At 37.5% G+C, this 25,276-nt stretch overlaps 1 protein-coding gene across 1 annotated transcript; it reads right to left on the reverse strand.

Moving 5' to 3' along the window:
• Positions 1 to 2,834: 2,834 nt before the first annotated feature.
• LOC150068772 (vomeronasal type-2 receptor 116-like) lies at positions 2,835 to 24,903 on the reverse strand. Its single transcript, XM_090329066.1, has 8 exons — positions 24,804 to 24,903; positions 18,661 to 18,788; positions 18,215 to 18,378; positions 11,478 to 11,766; positions 9,653 to 10,459; positions 8,068 to 8,295; positions 6,971 to 7,094; positions 2,835 to 3,748 (listed from the first exon to the last, which is right to left on the reverse strand). Exons 1-8 carry the CDS (start codon positions 24,901 to 24,903, stop codon positions 2,835 to 2,837), a joined length of 2,754 nt encoding a protein of 917 aa, XP_090185192.1.
• Positions 24,904 to 25,276: the final 373 nt, after the last annotated feature.

Raw genomic sequence — 25,276 nt, forward strand, 5'->3', positions numbered from 1 at the left:
CAGGGATTTGCTAGATTATCTTGAAGTTATGTAAGTCTTTATGTTTCTTTGGTATGCACATGTATTAGTGAGACACTCTGTTACAGACGAAAAGCCACAAATATGCAAATGCACAACTAAACAGAAGTCTCCTGGGCAGATCATCTTCTGCCATATGGGCTCTTTGATAGTGCTGAGCTGCCTGGACATATCTGGGTTGTGAATATGTCACATAAAAGAATGACACAGGTCTTAGTTGGAAACAGCAATTAGTACTCCAGAGTAATAATGCGTGTGTGTGTATGTGTGTGTGTGTGTGTGTGTGTGTGTGTGTGTGTGTGTGTGTGCCATTCCTAGGGCATGAAATCAATGCCTGAAGACTGTCCTTGAGCTCTTTTTGCTCAAAGCTAGTGCCATGTCAGTTGAGTCACAGCTTCTCTTCCAGCTTTTGGCTGGTTAATTGCAAATAAAAGTCTCACAGAATTTCCTGTCTGAGCTGGCTTCAAACCTTGATTGTCAGAGATCAGCCACATAAGTTCTTAGGATTACACAAATGAGCACCCAGCTTACAAATAGAATTTTATCAATGTTCTCAAAACATAGGTTTTTCTGCAGAAAGCTGTCAGACTGCTGGCCTAGGGAGGAGGGAATGTAACTGCAGCCTTTTAGGGCAGTTCTCATGACAGTGACTCCTGCTGATTTTAATAACATGACTTCATTGTCTGCAATGACAGCTGAAATGGAGGAGATATGGGAAGGCTGGAGTAAAGAATTCACCAACTTGGAAAGGACAAGCTGTCTAGAAGGAAATGGAGTCCTCTCCTACTAACAGGCAGAAGAAAATCAGTCAACAGTACATAGAAGATAAAATAATAAAATTGAATTATGCCTGGTGCAATAGGGATAGAGGTCAGTGTAGAGGACACAGAGAACGTTGATGTGCCTACCCAGACTCCCCTCACCCATTACTGTCCTCCTGACTCCCTAGCCCAACTTGTCAAGTTCATTTCTAGTGTCACTCTGGTGGTTCACTCTTTATTCCAATGTTTCTGATTCTTTCTCCAAACCATGATTCAGAGGCAAAATCCAGCCTGTTTTGATGAATAAAGTTTTACTATAAGACAAAAATAATCATTTCTTATGGCTACATTTTCCTTGTTCTCTTCCTCCTGTATGTCTATTTATCCTGGATATTCTCTTTTACATGCCATAAATTCTTTCCCTGCCTGCCATACTTCCAGTTTTATTTCAACATATCAGTTCATTCATGTGTACATTCTCTTCATTCCTTCACTGAAGAGAAAGGAGGGTTGTCTAAGTTCACTGAAATCTCAACAGAGAAGAAATTAGCAAAGAATGCAAAATGGTATGCAAAGGCACTGCAATCTAATAGTCTCCCAATATTTGTCACAAAATGAGGACTTATATTTTAATGAATAATATGTAAACAGTCCTAATAATGAAATTCCTCAAATAAATAAGATGGAAAAAAATCTCAATATAAACTAATGAATATTTTGATCTATCTTGATTAACATACTGAGATATTAAACATACATGCAGTATAAATACATTTTCATTTGTTAAATGTATGCCCTCAAAAAATAATATGGACACAATATGTTTGCCACAATTTCTTATATTTTCTATGATATATTTACTTAATAGAAATATACAGTTGTTTTTATTGGATCTATAAAAGTGAAAAGAGTCAATCCAGCCTGGAAAGTTCATGAGACTATTATTTCTACTTCAACACGAACAAGCTAGAAATGGAGTCCTAGTCATGGTAATGGAGCCTTGAGTGAAAAAGCTAAGACACCAAGTTCAAGGATACATGAATACTTTAACCTAGTATCAGAAGAATCATGGGAACAAAATCCAACAGACAATAAATGACTGCGATTGTGTCCATATTTCATAAATATGTCATTTTGTAGAAGTAAGGTGAACTCAGTAAGTCAACATATTTGAAACAATAACTAATGTTTTCCATATCAAATTAAGAGATTTTGAATATGACAGTTAAAAATGTGCATGCTTCAACAAATTGTAAAATGTGACACCATTATAAGACATGATATCATGTATATTTAATGAATGCATTTCTATATACCAAATTAAGGAGGAGTTATTAAATAACAATGAATTAGAAGGCTTGCCCAGGTAAAGAGGAGCAATCTATGATGTATTACATACTTTACTCAGATGTATTACATACTTTACATACAGAAACTCAAAGATCTTATACACTGTTATTCTGAACTGAAGAGTATTCTTGGAGTGTATGGCTGTCTTCCTAAAGCTAAATCAGAAAAGCACCATGAGAAGGATGAGGAAGAGGGAGGAGATGGACAGTGGAAAATCAGAAGGAGAAATTCAGACAGACATACAGAAAAATGGCCCAGAAAAGACACTCAAGATTAATACAAAAGGAAAATCTGTGACTAAAAATATAGAAATTATGAACAAAACAGTCTCTTAAGAACCATACCGAAAGGTAAAACTTTGTGAAGAAGAAAATGTTAAGGAAATGTATCTGTACAGCATGGAACTCTGCAGAATGGAATTTGCCATAGTGGAAGATTTAGAAAACTGAGAATAGACAACACTGAAAATTAACTTAGAAAAGGAAGAGAAGATCAAGTGCAGGTTAAATAGGAGGAATAAAAATTATATAAAATATTTTAATTTAAATAGTGATCACCACCACAAGTGTCTACAACTGCCTGAAAATTGAGCAATATATTCTTACTCAGTGAACGAAATATCCTGAAATACAAATTAACAATGGAAAACCGTGAATCTTTAAAACACAATCAATACAAAAATCAATGAGTGTAATCATAAGAAAGCTAATGTCTATTACTATGTCTTTTGTCCCTGAAGCCATGAAAAGACATTTTATTGGGCATTAACAGGATAATGTAACACTTTGGGGCAAAAATGCAGCCCAGGAGGCCTGCCCCAGAGGCCAAGATGGAGAAGACCTCCACAGCCACCATCACCTTCCCCTTGGCACTGTGGTAGACAGGCAGGAAGGTGAGCCACACACTGCAGAACACCAGCATGCTGAAGGTCAGGAACTTGGCCTCATTGAAGGTGTCAGGCAGGTTCCTGGCCAGAAAAGCCACTGTGAAGCTGGCCAGGGCCAGGGAGCCCAGGTAGCCCAGGACACAGTAGAAGGCAGCGAGGGAGCCCTTGTTGCACAGGATGATGATGTGGCCATGTTCAGAGTGTGCATCTGTGTCCACAAAGGGAGGAGAGCTTCCCAGCCAGAGGCCACACAGACTCACCTGGATGAGGGTGCAGATGGGGATGAGGAGCTTAGGAGCCCCAGACACCAGCAGCCACCTCATCCTCCTCCCTGGACAAGTGGCCTTGAAGGCCAGGACCACAGTCACTGTTTTGGCCAACACTGTGGAGACAGCCACTGTGAACACAACTCCAAATGTGATCTGCTGCAGGATGCAGGTGGCTGTGTTGGGACGGCCAATAAAGAGCAAGGCACAGAGGAAGCAGAAGATGAGGGAGATGAGCAGGATGTAGCTGAGAGCCCGGTTATTGGCCTTGACAATGGCAGTGTCTTGGTGTTTCACAAATAATCCAAGCACAGCAGCAGTGAGCATAGAGAAGCAAAGAGCCATGCAGGCCAGAGCCATGCCCAAGAGATCTCCAAAAGCCAGGAAACTTGCAGCTCTCAGGAGGCACTCATCTCTCTGTGTGTTGGCATACTGGTGATCTGCACACCTCACACACTGCTCCATATCTGGAGAGAAGTGTAATCTGCCATTAATCAATATTGTGAACTTCATTTACTTCAAAGAAATTTTGAAAGTATTCATTTAGATATATTCCTGATATGTCAGCATTTCCTATCATAAAAGCATTTTGTTTCTTTTCTAAAATATAAACTCCTCCCCCTTTGATATTCTTTATTCAGGCTTTTTGTTCAACTTCTTTTTCCCTTCATTGACTATTCCTTGTATGGGTAATGTGCCTTTGCGACATCGTAATCTCCTAACTGCTATTTTCTACACATTTTCTCACATACTTTAACATGTTTAACTCTGTTGTTCACAAATCTAATTGAAAATTTTAAGTAATACAGCTTATGTGTATATATAATATGTTAATTTTATCCCTGAGGTGCATACTTGAATTCTTCTCATTATATTTTTCTTTCCCACCCATTTATGAAGCTATAAAAACAGAAAAGTACTCTTGGATACTCTAAGACATTTTCATTTCTAAAACTGAATCCACATTTTTGTGTACTTGCTATGTGGAAAGTACAGAGAGAAATATACCTTTTATGGATCAATGATTTGTGAAAACCAAGAAATCAGCCACAGACCTATGGCCACCTAACTTCTATAAGGGAGACAAAACAATAGGATGGGAAAAAGACATACTCTTCAACAAATGGTGCTTGGCAGAATTGGATAAACACCTGTAGAAAACTAAACTTGGAACCTTATATGGCACCCTGCACCAGAATCAATTCCAAATTGATCAAAGACCTGGAGGGAAAGTAGAAACCTCACAAATTTACAGGAAGGAATAGGAGATGCATTAGGGCTCCATAGCCAAGGTTGCAACGTTCTTGAAGAAGGCCTAGAAACACAGGATATCAAAGGAAGTTTGGGAAAATGAGACTGTGCTGATCTTGTGAAAGGCTGAGGACATAGCTAGGAAGAAAAACAGAAAGCCCACAGAATGGGAGAAGAGCTTCACTAAGATATACAACAGACACGGGCCTCATATCTAAAATACAGCCAGAGCTCAAAAAATTAAATCTCTCAAAAACACATCCTCAACGAAGCAACCATCTCTTTTAAAGGTGGAGTATAGAATTACAGACTTCCCTTAAGTGAAGATCAGAATGTACAGGCACATGAAGAAATGCTGGATTTCTCTGGCCATAAAAGAAATGCACCATATAATGAGTGATTGTTGTCCTTAATGTACTATGGTATCTCTCATCTCTTTTGCTGTCCCTTGGTTATCTCATATTATTACAGTATTTCAGTTTATTACCTGATATATTGGATAAATGCATATTTGGTTATTTGAAATTGAATAGGAAATGGGGGAAAACAAGATGAGGATGGGGGTGCGGGGGGGAAATGGGGACCAAGACATGAGAAAGGGTATCAATGTATGTGAAGTAATGCACCTTCCATCTGGCGAATGTAATGCAACCCTTCTATTAATTACAATAAAAATATATAAAAAAAGAAATGCAAGTCTTACCCATTAGAAATAAGAAGCATTCTCTTCAACAAGTGGTGCTGGCAGAACTGGTTAAGCACCTGCAGAAAACTAAACTTGGATCCTTCTTTGTCACCCTGCACTAGAATTAACTCCAAATGGATCAAAGACCTCGAGGTAAAAGCTAACACACAGAAAATTTTAGAAGAAGGAATAGGAGATACACTAGGCCTCTTTGGCACAGGTAGAAACTTTCTCAATAGGAACCAAGAAACACAACAAATCAGAGAAAGGCTAGATAAGTGGGACTGCATTAAACCGCAGAGCTTCTGTAGGGCAAAGGACATAGCTAGTAAATTAATTAGGAAGCCTACACAATGGGAGAGGTTTTCACTAACCATACAATGGCAATGGCCTCATATCTAAAATATATCAACAGCTCAAAAAATTGAATCACTCCAAAACTAATCTCCAAAGTAACAACCATCCCATTAAAAGATGGGCCAAAGACTTAAAGTCTTCTCTGAAGAATAAATAAGAATGGCCTATAGACACATGAAGAAATGCTTGACATCTCTGGTCATAAAAGAAATGTAAATCAAAACAATTCTAAGAATCCACCTCACTCCAGTTAGAATGGCCAGAATCAAGAAAAGTAATAACAACAGATGCTGGAGGGGATGTGGCCAGGAGGGATCAGTACTACATTCGTGGTAGGAGTGCAAACTCATTCAACTACTATGGAAAGCAGTATGGCAGTTCCTCAAAAGACTAAACATAGAGTTCCCCTATGACCCAGCAATTCCATTACTTGGCATTTACCCAACCATTCAGAAACAAGGGCATACTAAATCCTCTAGCACAATGATGTTCATTGCAGCACTATTTTCCATACCAAAGATATGGAACCAATCCAGATGTCACTCAGTTGACGAGTGGATCAACAAGATGTGGTATTTATACACAATGGAATTCTATGCTGCTGTCAGAAAGAACAATATTTCCCCATTTGTAAGGAAATGGAAAGACTTAGAAAAACTCATATTAAGTGAAGTAAGCCAGACTCAAAGGAACACAGACCCAGTAGTCTCCCTCATTTGTCATAATCAGTAGAAACCTTGGGCTCTCCTAGCAGAGATTTACAATAGAACAAAATCTAGATACATTAGCCAAATAGTGTGACACTAAATATAAGGACCTCCAGGATAAGGAAACAAAAGCCATATAATGAGTGATTGTTGTCCTTAATGTACAACAATCGCTCATCCCTTTTGCCATCCCTAGGTTATCTCATTGTTACAATTTTTCAACTTCTTAACTGATATATTTTATATGTGCTCAATTGGTTATTTGAAGTTGGATAGGAAAGGGAGGAAATCAAGATAAGTGGGGGGAGGGTGGGAGGGAAATGGGACCATGTCATGAGAAAGTGTATCAACGTTTGTGAAGTTATGCACCTTCTATCTGGTGAACATAATGTAACCCTTCTATTAATCACAACAAAAATTATTAAAAATGTAAATCAAAAAAGGAAATAAGAAGCATTTCTGAATGTAACTCTGCGTGCCATAGACTAGAAAATATTACTAAAATTGTTAATTCAAATCCATGGTGTATCACATTTCAAATAGCAATAGCACCAGTTGTTAATTTGAATTACTAACAGAGGGAAAGAAAAGAGGCTGTGCAATCATGATGTACCAATTTTGCATTGACTTGATTGGACTGAGGAAAACTAAGGAGAAATGCATCATTTTTTCATAAGTCATGGATTTACCTGTCTCATTAGCAATCTCAATGTGTGGGCAAGGGGTACAATCAAAGCAACAGGCAGCCTTTCCCTCCTGAGGAGATTTCCTGAATCCAAGACCACAGCTCTCACTGCAGACAGAGTGAGGAGTCTGGGGAAGATCAGGGTTTGTCAGTAATTGTGCAGGTTTACAGTGATAACAATCCAGAGGTCTAATGTTAGAAAGCATTGAATTAGTAAGGTTAATGTTTTTATGTAGCTATGTGCAGCCAGTTAATTGAATTCTATTATAGATTACATATCCCACAGTGACCCTAGGCTTATGTATTAAAACCTTGAATAGATTGCTTATTGTAATATTGAACAGTATGGTCATTTTGAAAGGTGGAAACTAATGGTGAGGAAGTCAGTCCTAGTGTAAAGCCCTACAGAATTTTCTCGTATTCCAGTCATTATCTGTCATCACTGCTCATCTGTGAAGTGGAGATGAGCAAGGAGGAAATCCTCCTTTTCATAGCATTTTGAGAAGCCCAGGCCCATTGTATCTTCCTTTTAGTTTTTCAGTGGCCATGAAGTGAGCATCTTCTCAGAGCTGCCTTCCACATTTCCTATCCCCAAAGCTGCCTAAGTCGGAGGTCAATTAAGCATGGAATGAACCTTCCATACAAGGGAACAAAGTAAATCTTTAAAGAACATAATGGATCCTCAGGTAATTGATAACATTGTAAGAAACTCCTGGAAAGATATAATGAATATTTTATGGCAAAACTCTAAATTAGTATTTAGAAACACATTTAATCTTTCCTTGCTAATCCTGGGGTTGTATTTCAAGGTCTGGGCAGTGGTCTTCAGGTTTTTTTTTCTCAAGGTTAGTATCTACTCCTTGATTCACAGTTCTACTTCCAGATATTTTTTGATGCTTCATTGGAGAAATGAATCCCATAAAAGTGTCTCTTTTGCCTGACCTTACACAATGGTATTCATATCTTAGCTCTCTGAGTATCTAGAGATAGAGGAGAAAGTTGCTGGGACTCAGCCAGCTATAAGTTTAAAGGAACATGTTTGCCCATATATATCTATATATATATATGTTTTTAAAATCATTATGATTAGATTCAACCCACCTCTGTAGTTCCTATGGCCCACTCTACCATATCTTCAGATAAAGACAGTTGATTACCATGGAGAGCATAAGGAGAAAACTGTCCTACTTTCACTCCAAGTTCTAGACCTTCAGGAAAATTCCAGATGTTCAGAATGTCGTACTCTGGCTCTAATTTCTTTTTCTCATCCAAAATCACTCGATCTCCAGCAGGATTGTAAAACTGGATGTTTTTCAGAAAAGGGTGCAGCTAAAATGGATGCAAAATATCATGGTGAAGAATATTCCACAATGAAGACTGAATATCTGAACTAAGAAAAGTTCCTGCAAGTCTGAGTAGCTCACACCTGTAATCCTAGCAACTCAGGAGGCTGAGATCTGAGGCCGGCAATTCAAAGATAGCCCAGGAAGTAAAGACCAGGAGACTCTTACCTCCAATGAATCACCAGAGAACCAGAAGTGGAAAGTTTTCCCAAGGTGTACGACAGTAGCCTTGAGCTGAAGAGCTCAGCGACAGCACCCAGGACAACTTCAAGTCTCACCACTGATGGGCCACCAAAAATGAAAAAAGAAAGAAAGAAAGAAAGAAAGAAAGAAAGGAAGAAAGAAAGAAAGAAAGTAGGTAGGTTACTTTTTGCCCTTAACTTCTGATTTAGAATTCAAGGATAGTTCAGATAGCTAATGAAGAATACCAGAAGGAAATCTACAGAGAAATGAAAATTATGTTTTGAATCCTGGTTACTGAGAAATAGACAATAAAGATATGGGAATGGGTAACAATGTTTAAGAAATAATGAATCCACTTCCATATGAATGTAACTGTAACCCCTCTGTACATGACTACAAAGATAAAATGAAAGAAATAAAGGGATTAAGAGGCATTCTTTGAAGAGAAATGAATACCCAGAGAATATCAGTCAATGAATCTATTCTGAGTTGTCTAACTACAGCTTGTCGAATATCTATAGATTAAACCTGCTAAATACTTAATACCAAAGTTGAATGTGACTAGATGATGTGAAAAGATTAATGAGAGGACATGAATAATTCTGTTCATCAAGTCTTCCTTTGCTAGTTCTGAAGATATGTAGGGAAAAGCAAAATTTACAGATTTGAAAGCATTGCAGAATATCTGCAAGTAAACAAATTCAAAATCTGTCCATCGGTGATTCACACCTGTAATCCTAGGTATTCAGGAGCTCAAATCTGAGAGTTGAAGTTCAAATCCAGCCCAGGTTCATATGTGATACTCTTGTCTGTAGTAAAGTACTGAGAAACAGCCAGAAGTAGTGCTGTGACGGATAGCACAGCGCTATCCGTGAGCACAGAGTCCCAGAAACAGACCCAGGTCCTGACTTCACACCCCGGGACTGGCAAAAATACAAAAAGGAGGAATTTATGCAAAGGTAGTAGACATTTCATCCTCTTTACAAGCCTTCTATTTCATGTGAGAAGATATAACCACAGGTGTATAGTATCACACATGATTAAACAAAATAAATTTTGGAATTTTGAAAAACATCTTAAATATTTATTTTCACAGAGTGAGACACAATCTAGGAAGTATCTTTGCATATAGTGTGCGCCTTGTAACATAGACAAATTACCTGTGCAGCGAAAGGCACTGTCCCGTCTCCATTTCCCCTTGCTTGTTCTTGTGTTTGATGAAGAAGCATCTCATGGAGAGCCTGGGCCAGCGCATACACAGAGTTGTAGATAGTGTAACTGTCTGCAGACATGGTCGTGTCAAACATATGCCCTGGCAACCAATCCAAGGAGGCGTCAGGAGGACAACTGTCCCATGTCACACAGTCAGACTCAGAAGCTGAGCAATTAAAAGAGAGAAACCACAGCTTGGCAAGGAAAAAGTCCTCTGGGTATTTGGAAGGGTTAGCTGCCTTGACAAAATCTGTGAATCCAGAAACATCTGAGTGATGGTGGGAAAAAATGAGAGGCACATGCAATGAGCCTAGCATGAAATAGCTTCTTTTCATGGTTAAATCCCACTGTGAGTTCATGATACAAACTTTGCCTTTTATTACAAGGTGCTCAATACATATCAGTAAAGATAGTAAGGACTCATTATCACCATATATGATGAGAACATTTGCTGAAGACTTATTTATCTCATTATATACTGCCATTAAATTGAATATTTGTGACAAGCTTTGGCTTAAGATCAGTAGCTCATAGGCCACACAAACTCTGTTCTTCACCATCTCTTCTTTCAGTTCAGAAATAATCCACAAACCATTCTCATCTTGTGAGGTCAGCAGTCCCACCCAGTTCCAGCTGAAGTGAAGCAGTAAGGAGACCATGGCGGCAGCTATTGATGTGTCCTTGTTGGCCACCTGATAGAGAGCAGGAAACTTCTTATGGTCACCCAGGGCATTATCAAAAGGCCCAAAGGTTAGCTAAAGGGAAAGAAAATTGTATGCTTTATAAATGAAAAGATTGCCATCCATCACAGTCTCAGTCTTGAAATATTAAGAACCAGTTGAAGTACATGGTGGTAATTTTTATTCTGCTTTTTGAATCATATTAAGAGTTGTACAATATATCACCTTATCCCTAAAGTGCCTCTTAATTTTTCACAGTTCCATCAACTCCTCCCATGTACATCAACCTCACCTACTCCAAGTTTCCCAATTCCATTTTCACATATGTATATGCAATTTTGTGTTGTTTTACCCATACATCCATCCCTTGTTCCTCTGCAAATTTCCCTTATGTTCTACCCTTGACGTGTATGCTTCAGCATTGTGGTGTGCATCATGAAGACTGTGTATAGATCAGTAAGGTTGCACTATGCAGTTTGACCCCTATGTATACCATACTGAAGTCAGATTGAGCATGCGTATATGTCCATACTTACATGAAAGTTTCCCCTTCAATCAAAACTATTTTTCCTGTTTTAGATTTCACTTTCATAGTGATAGAACACTTGCCTCTTTCTTTTACTCAGCCTAAATAACATTATACAATATAATATCTTGTGTTCTTGTGTGGATATACATGTCCATGCCTGTACAAACTCAGAGACTCCTGTACTTGCTTGGCTTTTTCCACCAAGAGTGGTACTCTACACATTCAGCCAGACATTCTCCTCTTGTGTTTTGCTACTTAATTGGAGATAAGTTTCTTGAGTAGCTGATTACCCCTGTCAGCCACCAGTACCATACTCAACATATCTTGATATTTGAAAGTCATTTTCCATTTCCTTGTTTCTGTTGAAGAAAATTATTGAATAATCCATTTGCCTGACTAATGTTTCCATCTTGATTCCAGACAGAGGTAATATACAGATCCCAATACATTTGAATACTTACTTATTAGTATCACAAAAATTCAGAGGATGGTAAATTCATTCTCTTTCTATCAATGTAATTCCCCAATTGGATTTTTATAACCATCCACCCCTCCAACATTCACCTGTGGAAACCTGTAGAGTTCCATCACTGTTCCAATCTCAGCAGACGTTATTCCTAATGGTCCTGTAAGAGCTGCAACAGACTTTCTCTCTCTCATACAGGAGTAGTTTGGAAATGTATATTTCCCAAAGAGCCAAATGAAGTGATTCTGAAATACACCCCAATATGCATGGTGAACATCGTAGACATCAAATCCGAGAGTGAGGTTATGTAAAAGATCAGGGTTTTTGTTGATCTCCTCCATAGCAAAAGCCAAGGCCAAAACCAACTGGTAGTTCTTGAAGATAACCCTACATAGTGAACATAAACACTGAGAATGAGTATTTCTAAGCTCATGACATGGATGAATATTTACTTCTTTGCCAGTGAATTTTCTAGGACATTCCCCTCATTTGGGATGGAATGAAAGTGTAGTGTTTTATGCTGGTTTATAGGGTCAGGGACAGACTTGAAGGGAATATGTCTTGCATGAGATTCAGAAACTTATTTAAGCTGAGGGAAAGCTTGCTTTTCCTTACTTCCCAATTCACCAAACAAAAAGTCGCTGTCCATTAATTAGATTAGCATTTCAGCAGATATCAAACATGCTGTTACCTTTATCTGAGGAAAACCAGATCAACCTGTGGAAAAATTAATCCTTCACTTAAATCAGCAGGCATGTATTATGTGTCATCTGGCAAGTCAGGCTAACTAATGAACGTACGACTTAAGAGCAACTTCAGAAGCAAAAGTTTATGTAAGGAAGATTCTATAGCAAGATCTGCTCACAGACCCAGCATATGCAACAACTGTTCCAGCAATATCTATTAGAAGAAGAGCTCAAACACAAGTTGCTGAATTTCACTCATATTTCTGTAACAAAATCAAAGGGATGCATCCAAGTCAAAGAACTTCATCCTGAAGAGAGAGCCTCCAACTGGGATGAGGAAGAAACATTGTCAGCAAGCTATACATGGGAATTTCAGCGCCAAGGCCCACACATGGTAAAAAGATGCTGAAAAGAACTAATATTAAGGACTAAAAATGATCAAAGTAACTTTCCTTCTTTCTTTCTTTCTTTCTTTCTTTCTTTCTTTCTTTCTTTCTTTCTTTCTTTCTTGTGTGTGTGCAAATGTGTATAAGAGCATTTTAAGAAATTAATAAAATGAAATCAACCTACATTAAAAAATAGAAAATGCAAAAACCTAAAAATAGACCTTCCCTACGACCCAGCCATACCACTCCTGGGCATCTACCCCGAGCATCATAACCCAGGATATGATAAGGACACCTGCTCAGCCATGTTCAACTTTGCACTATTCACAATAGCCAAGTGATGGAAACACCGCAGATTCCCCAGTACAGATGAGTGGATACAACAAATGTGGTACATATATACGGTGGAATTCTACATAGCCAACAAGATAAAATAATAGTCTCTGGGAAGTGGATGAAACTAGAGCAAATCATGTTGAGCAAGATAAGTCAAGCCCAAAGGAGCAAAAGGCACATGGTTTCCTTGACATGTGGATTTTAGATCCAAACAGTACAAGAGCAATGACTCTATATTCATGTATCCAAGGTTATTGACATTGTCAATAAGCATAACTATACAGACATAAAAATCTATGATTGGATGTATATTCTATAGATATAATGTTATATAGATTGACAAGTGTCTATGACATACAAACTCTTAGCTTAATTTTAATTATGTTCTAAAATCTATATGGCAGTGATTACATATAGAGATTTCCTTCTTGAATACTTGTTTGTTAAACATGACATTTGAAATATGATATAAAAATCAGTGCAAATAAATTCTTTCCAAGAACAAAGAAGGAATGTAGGCATGATGGAATTAGAAATGTTCTACATATAGAAAAACAAGACACAGCAAAACCAGCACATGAAAGGAAATAATTAAAATTAGAGTAAAATTTAAAGAATGAGAGACTAAATAAAAAACCATGCAGAGAATAGGCAAAATGAAAAGGTGGTACTTTGAAAAAAATGGTAGGACTTTAGTGACATAAATAAGAAAAAAAGGAAGCCACCCAAATAAATAAAACTCTATATGAAATAGGAAACGTGACCATAGACTCAAGTAAAATGGAAGATTATTAAATGGGAATACTTTATAAGCATCTGTGACAACAATTATGATATACTAATCTGACAGAGATGGGTATATTACTAGAGAAAATAACAATACCCAAACAGACAGGAAGACCCATCACAAGCCATGGCATCAAATTGCCAATAATAAACGTCCCTTACAGCCAAACTCTTCTTATTTTAATTGTATTATATTGTTAGGGTGATGTGAAGAGAGGTTTCAGTTACATTTGTCAGGTAGTGAGTAAAATTCTTCCTCAACATTGATACCTCTTCCGATGTTTTTCTCCCATTTTCCCTCCCCCACATACGTCTCAGTCATCTTGTTTTTCATCTTCCTCCCTTATTTAAAATAAACAAATAAATGTATGTATAATATATCAGGTACCAAAGTCAGGTATAGTGGCAACATGACAACAAGAGACAAACCATAAGGAGAGTATCGAAACAAGTAACCTCATATAGTAGAATTAAGAACAGCAAATATAAAAATAAAGCTTTTGTTTCCATATCCTGGAGTTCATTTTGCTTATCCTCATCCTCTATGGCCACATGTACTCTTTACTATTGTGATCCTCTGCTGGGAGAATCCTGGAGGTTTATTACTTACTGCACATGTTCGTTTGGGTCTGGCTTACTTCACTTAATGTGTTTTTTTTTTCCAAGTCTTTCCATTTCCTTCCAAATGCGGCAATGCCATTCTTTCTGATGGCAGCATAAAATCCCATTATATAAAAGTACCACATCTCACTTTGTTATCTGATATATTGAATTTATTTGTATTTGGATATTTGAAATTTGATAGGGAAGGGGGGAAAACCAAGACGGGTGGGGGGTGTGGGGGGGGAGGGAAACGGGTACCAAGACATGTGAAAGGGTATCAATGTATGTGAATTAATGAACCTTCTATCTGGCAAATATCATGTAACCCTTTTACTAATTACAATAAAAAAATAAAATAAAAAAAGTACCACATCTTCTTGATCCAATCATCTACTGAAGGGCATCTGGGTTGGTTCTGTATCTTAGCTACGGTGAACAAGTCCAGCCAAACTCTTTGAGACTTTTAAGGGAGAATTATCATGCAACTGCTTCTCAAACTCTTTAATAAAATAGAAAAGGAGGAAATACCACCAAACTCTGTTAAGCAAACAATACATTTATTTCAACTCCTGAAGGACATATTGAGAAAAAGAGAACATTGGAACTATTTCCCTTCTGAACACTGATTCATCATTTCTCATCAAAATGCTGACAAGTGGAAGGAACACAGCAACTTATGGAGAGAATCTTACACAAGGATCAAATGGCATTCATTCCAGGGATGCAAACCCGGCTTTACATATGGAAGTCAATGACTCTATTACAACCCTTCAACAGAAGCAAGTTCATGATCATGTACAAACCTACATGAAAAACCTACAATCAGCATGGTATTTAATAGTGACAGTCTAAAGTCATCTCCCCCCAAAATCAGCAACATGATCAGGATGTCCACTCTCTCCACTCCTCTTCAGCATAGTACTGGAATTCCTAGCAAGAGCAGTTGGCAAGGGGAAAGGCATTTAGATGATCAAAGTAGGGAAGGAACATTTAACACTCTTTCTTTCTGACTTAACATAGAGCTCCCCTATGACCCAGCAATTCCACTCCTTGGCATTTATCCAAATGTCCAGAAACAAGGACATACTAAATCCACTAGTCCAACGCTGTTCATTGCAGCACTATTACCATAGCAAAGATATAGAACCAAACCAGATGCCCCTCAGTAGTTGATTGGATCAAGAAGATGTGGTACTTATACACCATGGAATTCTATGCTACCATCAGAAAGAATGGCTTTGCCCCATTATTAAGGAAATGGAAAGACTTGGAAAAAATCACATTAAGTGAAGTAAGCCAGACCCAAAGGATATAGGCTCCATGGTTTCCCTCATCTGCAATAATTAGTACACATCTAGGACTCTCCTGGCAGAGGATCACAATAGATCAGAGCTATGTGCATATGGTCATACAGGATGAGGCTAAACAACATGAACTCAAGGATATGGAAACAAGATGTTTATTTTTATGTATATTGATCTTAATATACTATGTGAAGTTATTTCTTATCTCTTTTTTCCCCATATGGTTAATCTCATGTGGTTATTGCACCTGATTTTGTTTCCTGGTATTTTGCATATCTGTTTGTTTGTTTATTTGAAATAGGGAATTGAAGGGGGAAACAAGATGATTGGGAGGGGCTGGGGGGAAATCAGAACAAAAACATGAGAAGGGGTATCAATATTTGAGAAGTAATGTACCTACTACCTGACAAATGTAACTGAATCACCTCTATAATTATCCCTATGATAAAATAAAATTAAAAACATCTGTCTCTCTCCCTCTCTCTTTTTTTTTAACAGATAATGTGATCCTGTGTATAAATATCAGCAAAGTCTCCTCCTGAAAACTACTAGGTTTGATCAAGAACTGTGGGGAAAGAGTCAGGTAGCAAATCAATCCATAAAAGTTATTAACAAGGGCCGGGAGTTTGGCCTAGTGGTACAGTGCTTGCCTAGCATGCACGAAGACCCAGGTTCGATTCCTCGGTAGAAAAAAGGCAGAGGTGCTGAGCTCTAGCCTTGAGAAAACCCAAAGACAGTTTCAGACCCTGAGCTCAAGCCCAGTACTGGCAAACAAAAAAATACTTAACTTTTTGAAAAATATCACTCCTTCCCTTGCTTTCTGTATTTCTCACACATCCCTACCCACAACTGTAGAGTTCATTTTAAATATATTGTTGAGTGATTAACACTGCTACATTTTTTTCATCCTTTGTCCCACAATTTCTCTGCCCCCCAAACTTCCTAATGGCACATGAATGAACAGCAAGAAAAAGAAAGAAGAAACAACATAAAATAAAATCTGTTCTTTCCATTTCAGTGAGTTCATGTCCATAAATATTCTTGTATATAATCAGATGTGCACTGATTTTCCTAACTTGGCTAGTTTCAAACCTTGATACTCAGATTTAAATCTAATGAGTAGTAATACAGAATGAGCCACAAACATTCAATAAATTATTTAGGAAGCCTACAGAGTGGGAGAAGATCTTCACCAACGATACAACGGACAAAGGCCTCATATCTAAAATATATCAACAGCTCAAAAAATTGAATCACTCCAAAACTAATCTCCAAAGTAACAACCATCCCATTAAAAGATGGGCCAAAGACTTAAAAGAGAGTCTTCTCTGAAGAAGAAACAAAAATGGCCTATTGACATATGAAGAAATGCTCAACATCTCTGAAATTCCACCTCACTCCATTTAGAATGGCCAGAATCAAGAAAACTAATAACAACAGATGCTGGAAGGGATGTGGCCAGGAGGGATCACTACTACACTGTTGGTGGGAGTGAAAACTCCTTCAACCACTATGGAAAGCAGTTTGGCAGTTCCTCAAAAGACTAAACATAGAGTTCCCCTACGACCCAGCAATTCCACTACTTGGCATTTACCCAATCATCCAGAAACAAAGACATACTAAACCCACTAGCACAATGATGTTCATTGCAGCACTATTTACCATAGCAAAGATATGGAACCAACCTGGATGTCCCTCAGTTGATTAGGGACAACAAGATGTGGTATTTGTACGCAATGGAATTCTATGCTGCTGTCAGAAGGAACGACATCGTCCCATTTGTAAGGAAATGGAAAGACTTAGAAAAAATCATATTAAGTGAAGTAAGCCAGACTCAAAGGAACATAGGTTCAATGGTTTCCCTCATTTGTCATAATCAGTAGAAACCTTGGGCTCTCCTAGCAGAGATTTGCAGTGGAGGAAAACCTAGATACATAAGGCCATATAGTATGACCCTAAATGAAAGGACCTCTAGGATATAGAAACAAAAGCCATATAATGAATGATTGTTTTCCTTAATGTACTATGTTATCTCTCATCTCTTTTGCTGTCCCTTGGTTATCTCATATTGTTATAGTATCTCACTTTGTTACCTGATATATCTGATATATTTGTATTTGGTTATTTGAAATTGGATAGGGAAGGGGGGAAAACAAGATGAGGGATGGGGGTGGGGGGAGGGAAATGGGTATCAAGACATGTGAAAGAGTATCAATGTATGTGAATTAATGCACCTTCTATCTGGCAAATATCATGTAACCCTTCTATTAATTACAATAAAAATATATGAAAAAAATAAAAAATAATGAGTAAAAAAAAAGAAATGCTATCAGTGTCTTGAAAGTATAGCTGCTACTAAAAAAAACATTCTGACACTTTGTCTAGGGGTGAAAGGAACGTGGCTGAAGCCTTTTAGAACAGAATAAGAAGCAGTGACTCAGATTGATCCTAAGAATATCACTTCATTTTCAGCAATGACAGCTGCGATTCAGGAGATACAGTGATGTTGGAATAAGTTGAAGAATTTACCAACCTGGTGAGAAGAATCGTACAGAAAATCACTGCACAGTAGATGTAAGACTAAATAATGAAACTGAACTCTCCCTTTTGCAATAAGGATGGAGGTCAGTGTAGAGGAGACAGAGAACATTGATGTGTGCACTCAGATTTCCCTCATCCCTCCACCATTCTCAGAACAAAACAGGAAATGGGACGAAAATGATGAGTTACTTACAGCTTGTTCTCTTCTTGACTGGAAGCATCGCTGTTACCACGATCTGTTCCCAAAGTATAGAGAGGGAAAAACCCAGCAATCATCACATCTCCATCTATGTGTGCTTTGTGCTTCACGGTAGAAAAGCATCTGGTGCCATCCAAGGACCTGACAAGGTGGGGAAGCTGGAGGAGAAGGAGTGTAAAAATCACAGGGCACATCCCTGAAGCATTCGCCAACCTGCAAGTCTGACTGGGAGTGAGGCCCAGAGTTTCAGGTATTCATATATCTCCTTACATGTGTGTAAGTGTCTTTTTATTGATAGAGATCTGTACTATAGCCCACATTTCATCAAAACCACTTATGGGTCCCTGAAGTTATATGTAAAACCATTTCCTGGGGTCCTACATCTGTGGCCTTCATCCAGGAGAAAACATGAGCTAGAAAACATGTTTGTGGATTTGCACCTCAGGTGTTATGAGTTCATCCAAGACCGCAGAGAGTGAGGCCCCAGAGATGGAGTTAGCGTGGATGATTTTGTTGTTCACCGCCTTTGTCAGGAAACTTGGCCTGAAAGGCATTTGGGATGATGCAACTGGATCAGGAGCAGGAAAGTGCAGGGTATTCTCATCTCCAATTAACCACTAGAACTTTGGAAGTGGAGCTGTGGCTCAGTGGCAGAGCACAAGACTTGAGCCTAAAAGATGAAGGACTGGTGAATCCCATTGTTCCACCTTCAAGACTGACCCAAATATTTTACAAGGGACTAAAGCCAAATATTCTCCTAATACCCTCATCAAGAACATCACAGAAATGAGGATTCACTGTTTTCCAATAATTATTCTGGAGCAAAATTTCTTTTTTTGTGTGTGTTCTAATAAAACTTTATTAATATGATCAGACATGGAACAGCATTTGGCCCTCAGGTTGTAAGCTGATGAGCTTTAGCAAAATTTCTATAGCCAAGCACGAATATCAAGAATAAAGTCATTAGAAATGAATATATTCACCAAAATTTCATAAACATATTGAGGAGTTTGCAAATTAAAAATTCATTCATGTGCTTAATAATACCATCTCAAAAGGCAGCGTTCATAAATTTTTGCCTAAAACATTCCTATAATCTGACAAGTATCAATTATTAGAAACCCATAATTGTATATTGAATCAATCATAATATTATTATCATGAAACTGTAAGGAGAGAAAATAATGAATAGCAGAGAAAGAATTTCCTGTATGTGAACATGTGTGATAATCCTAGTATTCTATAAACTAGAAATGAATTTGTTTGAAATAATATTTTCCTTAATTAGTTACTTGAATTGTTGGAGATAAAAATTTCCAGGTCATTAGCCTATATTAAAATGTTAATTGGGGCTGGGAATTTGGCGTAGTGGTAGAGTGCTTGCCTAGCATGCATGAAGACCCGGGTTCGATTCCTCAGTACCATATACATAGAAAAAAGCCAGAAATGGTGCTGAGGCTCAAGTGGTAAAGCTCTAGCCTTGAGAAAAGTCCAAGGACAGTGCTCAGGCCCTGAGCTCAAGCACAGGACTGGCAAAAAAAATAAATAAAATAAAATGTTAATTGATAATAAGAAATTTCTAAAAATGCATGTTTATCAAGTACATTTATGATGTAATAATGGGTAATTTTGGAAGTATAAATTAAAAAGTGTTTCCCATCATAGTTGAGCAAAGTAGCACTATCTTGCTTGTACAACTTTCATCGAATAGTAGCCCATAAATTCATTTAATTGTGCGATTCTGTTTTCATAATGTATGTTTTATTGTAAACGTGATGAACATGGAGTTTACATAAGGCAATGAGTACATTCCTTTTTTAACAGCGTTAGCCCTTCCCTCAGTTTCTCCCCATGTGCCCTGTCTCCCCTAACCCCAAGTGTCAAATTCATTTCTAATATAGTGTCCAGTGTCTTTCACTGTGGAATTGGTTCACTCTTTGTCCCACTGTTTCTGGGATTTCTTTGCCTTCTCTAATTAAGATAAACCTCTTTACATGCCAAAAGGAATAGAAATAAAAAAAGTGACCACAGGGAATAAACCAGAGGAAAGAAATGAAAGTTAAAAAAAGAAATATCTATGGGCTGGGAGTTTGGCCTAGTTGTTAAAGTGCTTGCCTAGCATGCATGAAGACCTGGGTTCGATTCCTCGGCACCACATACATAGAAAAAAAAAAGCCGGAAGTGGTGCTGAGGCTCAAGTGGTAGAGCTCTAGCCTTGAGAAAGCCCAAGGACAGTGCTCAGGCCCTGAGCTCAAGCCCAGGACTGGTAAAAAATAAATAAATAAATAAATAAATAAATAAATAAATAAATAAAAAGTGTGAATTTTTAAAAAAAAGAAATATCTGCACAAATTACAATTAAAAAAACTCTCCTGTTTCGATTTCTTGGATTTCATTTCAATAGGCATCATTTTATATCATCGTATGTACATAGCCATAGACCTGTTGTGATCTCTGCTAAGAATATCCTAGACACATTTTAGTCATTTCAAATGAGAGGAACCATGTAGATCTAACTTCACATTGGTATGCATGTATAGCTAATTTTTAATTGTATTTTATTATCAGGTTAATGTATAGAATGGTTACAGATAGTTATTTTTAGGCCACCACAATGGAATTGCTTTCCTGATTTCAACTTAATTTGTCTCGTTATTGGCATAAGAAAAGCTACTGAGTTCTGTAGAATAATTTTATTCATTTTTTAATTGTATTTTACTGCTGGGGTGACATATAGAGGTGTTACAGTTACATTCGTCAGGTAGTGGGTTCATTACTACTTGAACATTGTTACCCTTTCCCATGTTTTCCTCCCACTTTCTCTCCCCCCTCCCACCTTGTTTCCCTCTTCCTTTTCCTATTTCAAATAAACAAATAAATATATGCAAAATATACCAGATAACAAAGTACATACAGCAACAACATGAGCTAAATCATAAGGGGAAAAAAGAGAATATGTAGCCGAAAAGAGAGAATATAATGAATAGAAGAGAATGGAAAGAATTTCTATTATGTGAACATGTGTGATCATCTTAGGATCCTATAAACTAGAACAATCACATAGTACATAGTCACATAGTACATTAAAAAGAACAACCACAAAGATAACCCTCTTGTTCCCATATCCTGGAGTTCAGTTTTCTTAGCTTCATCCTATATGGCCATATGTACATATAGCTTTTGAGCTATTGTGATCCTCTACTGAGATTGTAGATTAATTTTATACATTACTCCCTTGCCAAAGTTACAGATGAGCACAAGTAATTTGGAGAGGGATCTTTGGGTCCTTTAAATCTTCAGCCAGTCATGTCACCTGCAAAGGCAGAGCATTTTACTTCTTTTTGTATTTTGATTTCCTTTATGGATGTCTCTTCCCTTAGTGCTCTGGCTAGGAATTCCAATACTAGTCTTAATAGGCTTGGGGAGATTGAACAAACTTATCTTATTCCTGATTTTAGCAGAAATGTTGTTTACTTCTCATTAAGTATCATGCTGGCTGTGGGTTTGTCTTATGTAGACTGTACTATATTAAGGAATGTTCTTATAGATTCCTAAATTCTCCAGAGATTTTATCATAAAGGCCTTCTGGCTAGTCAGTCTATGTCATTCTTTTTCTCTTTTGGAAGTCTTTAATAGAGTAGGGTGGCTTAGAGTGAGGGATGTAATTCTAGGGATGGCTCCTGGCAATTGCACTGTTGAAGAGTTTGTTGACTTGGTACCTCTCCTGTGAAAACAAGAACAGTTACTATTCCAAGGCTGCATGCTATATGACCTTAGCAAGCACCATGTGAGAGAAACCAAGGATCACTACACAGAAAAAGATCTGATAATCGAAGGGAGGCAGAGAGGCATGCAAGCATCACATCAGGATAAAATTCAACATCTTTATTTGCCTTATTGCCATAGCATTTAATTGCATGCATAAAATACGTGTTGTGTTTCTTTGAAAAATATTCTTCTTTTATTTATTGGATTTTTTTTAGATTTTCTTTTTTATGTCATTTAATTGGAGAGTTAAGTGTACTAATGTTGAGATCAGGACTAAAAGGGGATATCTAATACATGTTATTTTCGTTATTTTTTAAGAGACTGTGCCTTCTTGTTATCTGGTATATTGTATATACATTTATTTGTTTATCTGAAATAGGATAGGGAAGGGGGGAAACAAGATGAGGGGAGGGGTGGGTGAAAGGAAATGGGGATCAAAACATGAGAAGGGGCTCAATGTTTGTGAAGTAATTCACCTTCTATCTGGCAAATATAACTGTAATGCTTCTATCAATTACGATAAAGTAATTTTTTGTCCTTAATGTATTATGTTATCTCTCATCTCTTTTGCTGTCCTTGGTTATCTCATATTGTTACAGTTTTTCACCTGGTTATCTGATATATTGTATATATTCGTATTTGGTTATTTGAAGTCAGATAGGGAGGGGAGGAAAACAAGATGAGATGTGGGGTGAGGGAAGGAAATAGGGACCAAGAAAGGGTGTCAATGTATGTGAAGTAATGCACCTTCTATCTGGTGAATATAATGTAACACTTCTATTAATTGCAATAAAAATATATTTAAAAAAGTGAAAAAAAGAAACTGTGCCTTATAGATTCGTGCTGGTACTCTGTATAGGTGTCATTTCCCTGTCAGTGTCATATTTGTGTTGGTTTTCAATGTGTAGAACTACTTGGAGAATTTTCTTTAATGCTGGCTGTGTGGAGGTAAATTGTATCAATTTTTCCTGCAAAAAATTTTCATTTGTCCTCAGGTATGAATGGGAACTTAGCTGGGTACAGTATTCTTGGTTGGTAATTTATATGTCTTTAAGCTGGTATACATTGAAGCTTTCTTTTTTTTTTTGAAGCTTTCTTAATATAGGTCAAGAAACAAAAAAAATCAAAGAAAAGTTAGACAAATGGGACTGCATTAAACTGTAGGACTTCTTTATGGCAAAAAACACAGCTAGCAAGTTAAATAGAAAGGCAACTGAGATGGGTTGCGAGTTTGGCCTAGTGATAGAGTGCTTGCTTAGCATGCATGAAGACCCGGGTTTGATTTCTCGGTTCCACATACATAGAAAAAAGCTGGAAGTGATGCTGTGGCTCAAGTGGTAGAGCTCCAGCCTTGAGAAAACCTAAGGACAGTGCTCAGGCCCGAGTTCAAGCTCCAGGACTGGGAAAGAAAGGAAGAAAGAAAGAAAGAAAGAAAGAAAGAAAGAAAGAAAGAAAGAAAGAAAAACAAAAGCCCACAGAGTGCGTGAAGATCTTCCCTTCCATACAACAGATGAGTGTATCTAAAATATCTAAAATATGCCTACAGCTCAAGAAACTAAATTTCTCAAAAACAAATCATCAAAGAAATAAAAAGCCCATGAAAAGGTGTGCTAAAGACTTAAGGAGAGACTTCTCTGAAGAGAAAATAAGAATGGCAATAGACATATGAAGCAATTCTCGATATTTCTGGATATAAAAGTAATGAAAATCAAATCAGCTTTGAGATTCCACCTCACACAGTTACAATGGTTATTATCAAGAAATCTAATACCAGCAGATGCTGGCAGGGATGAAGTCAGAAGGAATCAATACAACACTGTTGGTGGGATTGTAAACTAGTTCAACTACTCTGCAAGGCAGTATGGAGGTTTCTTAAAAGAATAACTAAACATGTGGCTCCTCTATGACACAGAAACCCTACTCCTGAACATTTGCCCAAATATCCATAAACAAGGACATACTGAAGCTACAAGCACAACCATTTTCACTGCATCATTATTTACCATAGCTAAGATATGGCCAAAACCCAGATTCTATCAGTAGATGAATGGATCAAGAATATGTGGCGTTTGTACACAATGGATTCTATGCTGCCACCACACTGCATGGAATCACCCCATTTGTAAAGAAATGGAAAGACGGGAAAAATCATAGTAAGTGATTTCCCTCATTGGTGCCCTCCATGGTTTCCTTCATTTGTAATAATTGGTATATGTCTAGGATTTTCCTAGCAGAGGATCATAATAGCTGAAAACCTGTGTGCATGTGGCCAGATAAGATGAGGCTAAGTGAAATGAACCACAGGATATGGAAACAAGAGGTTTATCCTTCTAGTTACTGTTTTCAATGTACAATGTGAAGCTATTTCTTCTTTTCTTTTTTTTTCTCCTTATGGTTTATCCCCTGTTGTTACTACATTTCACTAAGGCACTTGGTGTATTGTATATATGTTTATTTGTTTACTTGAAATAAGTGAGAAAGGAGGGAAAACAAGATGATGAGACAAAGAATAAGGGGTAAACCAATGTAACAGCAATATTCACAAAACAATATGTTGGAAATGAACTTTACAACTTGGGAGTGGTGATGGGGAGAGAAAGTAGAGGAGAAGATGGGAACGGGTAACAATGTTCAACAAGTAATGTAATCCCTCTTCACAGAAATAGAGATTTTAATCCTAAAACTCATACAGAAGCACAAAAGACCCTCAAAGTCAAAGCAATCATAATCAAAAAGAATAATATGGGAGGGAATACAACGCTGAACTTCAAATTATACTAAAGAGCCCTAGTAACCAACACAGCATTGTACTTACTCAAAGTCAGACCAGAAGATGAAGCAAATAGATCAGATGACATCAAGATGAAGTTCACAACAGAGCCCCCTTCCTGCACTTGCACATGTTGCACACTCATGGGTGGATAAAAATCACAAAACTGCATATCTACATGTGGAAGATGTTAAATAGGTCACTATCTCTCTCTCATTCTGTATTAATGTAATCTTAATGTAGAGCAAAAACATTATTTCACTTATTTTTCATTATATTAACTGACTCTACAAGGATCTTTCGATTTAATGCGTCTTTTTATGTCTTGATCAGATCATCCTTTTTACTTTGCCATCAGGAAGAATGAAATTATGTTATAGGTAGAGAAATGAATGGATCTGCAAAGGCTTATTTCCTGGGAGGGCTAGCTCCAAAGATCAAAGGCACAGATTTTCCTAATATTTGATAGCTAGACATAAAGATGCACATTAGTACACACAGCTTGCTTGTAATCATGG

Source organism: Megascapheus bottae, chromosome 1, assembly GCF_031878675.1.
Source record: "Megascapheus bottae isolate mThoBot1 chromosome 1, mThoBot2.hap1, whole genome shotgun sequence".
NCBI lineage: Eukaryota > Metazoa > Chordata > Mammalia > Rodentia > Geomyidae > Megascapheus > Megascapheus bottae.

Bases quoted from the DNA above. Each gene is read 5' to 3' on its own strand.
- LOC150068772 (XM_090329066.1), bottom strand. From the start codon at position 24,903: ATGAGTGTGCAACATGTGCAAGTGCAGGAAGGGGGCTCTGTTGTGAAC. The intron at 18,789-24,803 runs GTAAGTACAATG...CTCCTGATCCAG, and splicing joins ATCTTCTGGTCTGACTTTGA to TTGCATCATCCCAAATGCCT. The intron at 7,095-8,067 runs GTGGGTTGAATC...GATCTTCCCCAG, and splicing joins GGGCCATAGGAACTACAGAG to ACTCCTCACTCTGTCTGCAG.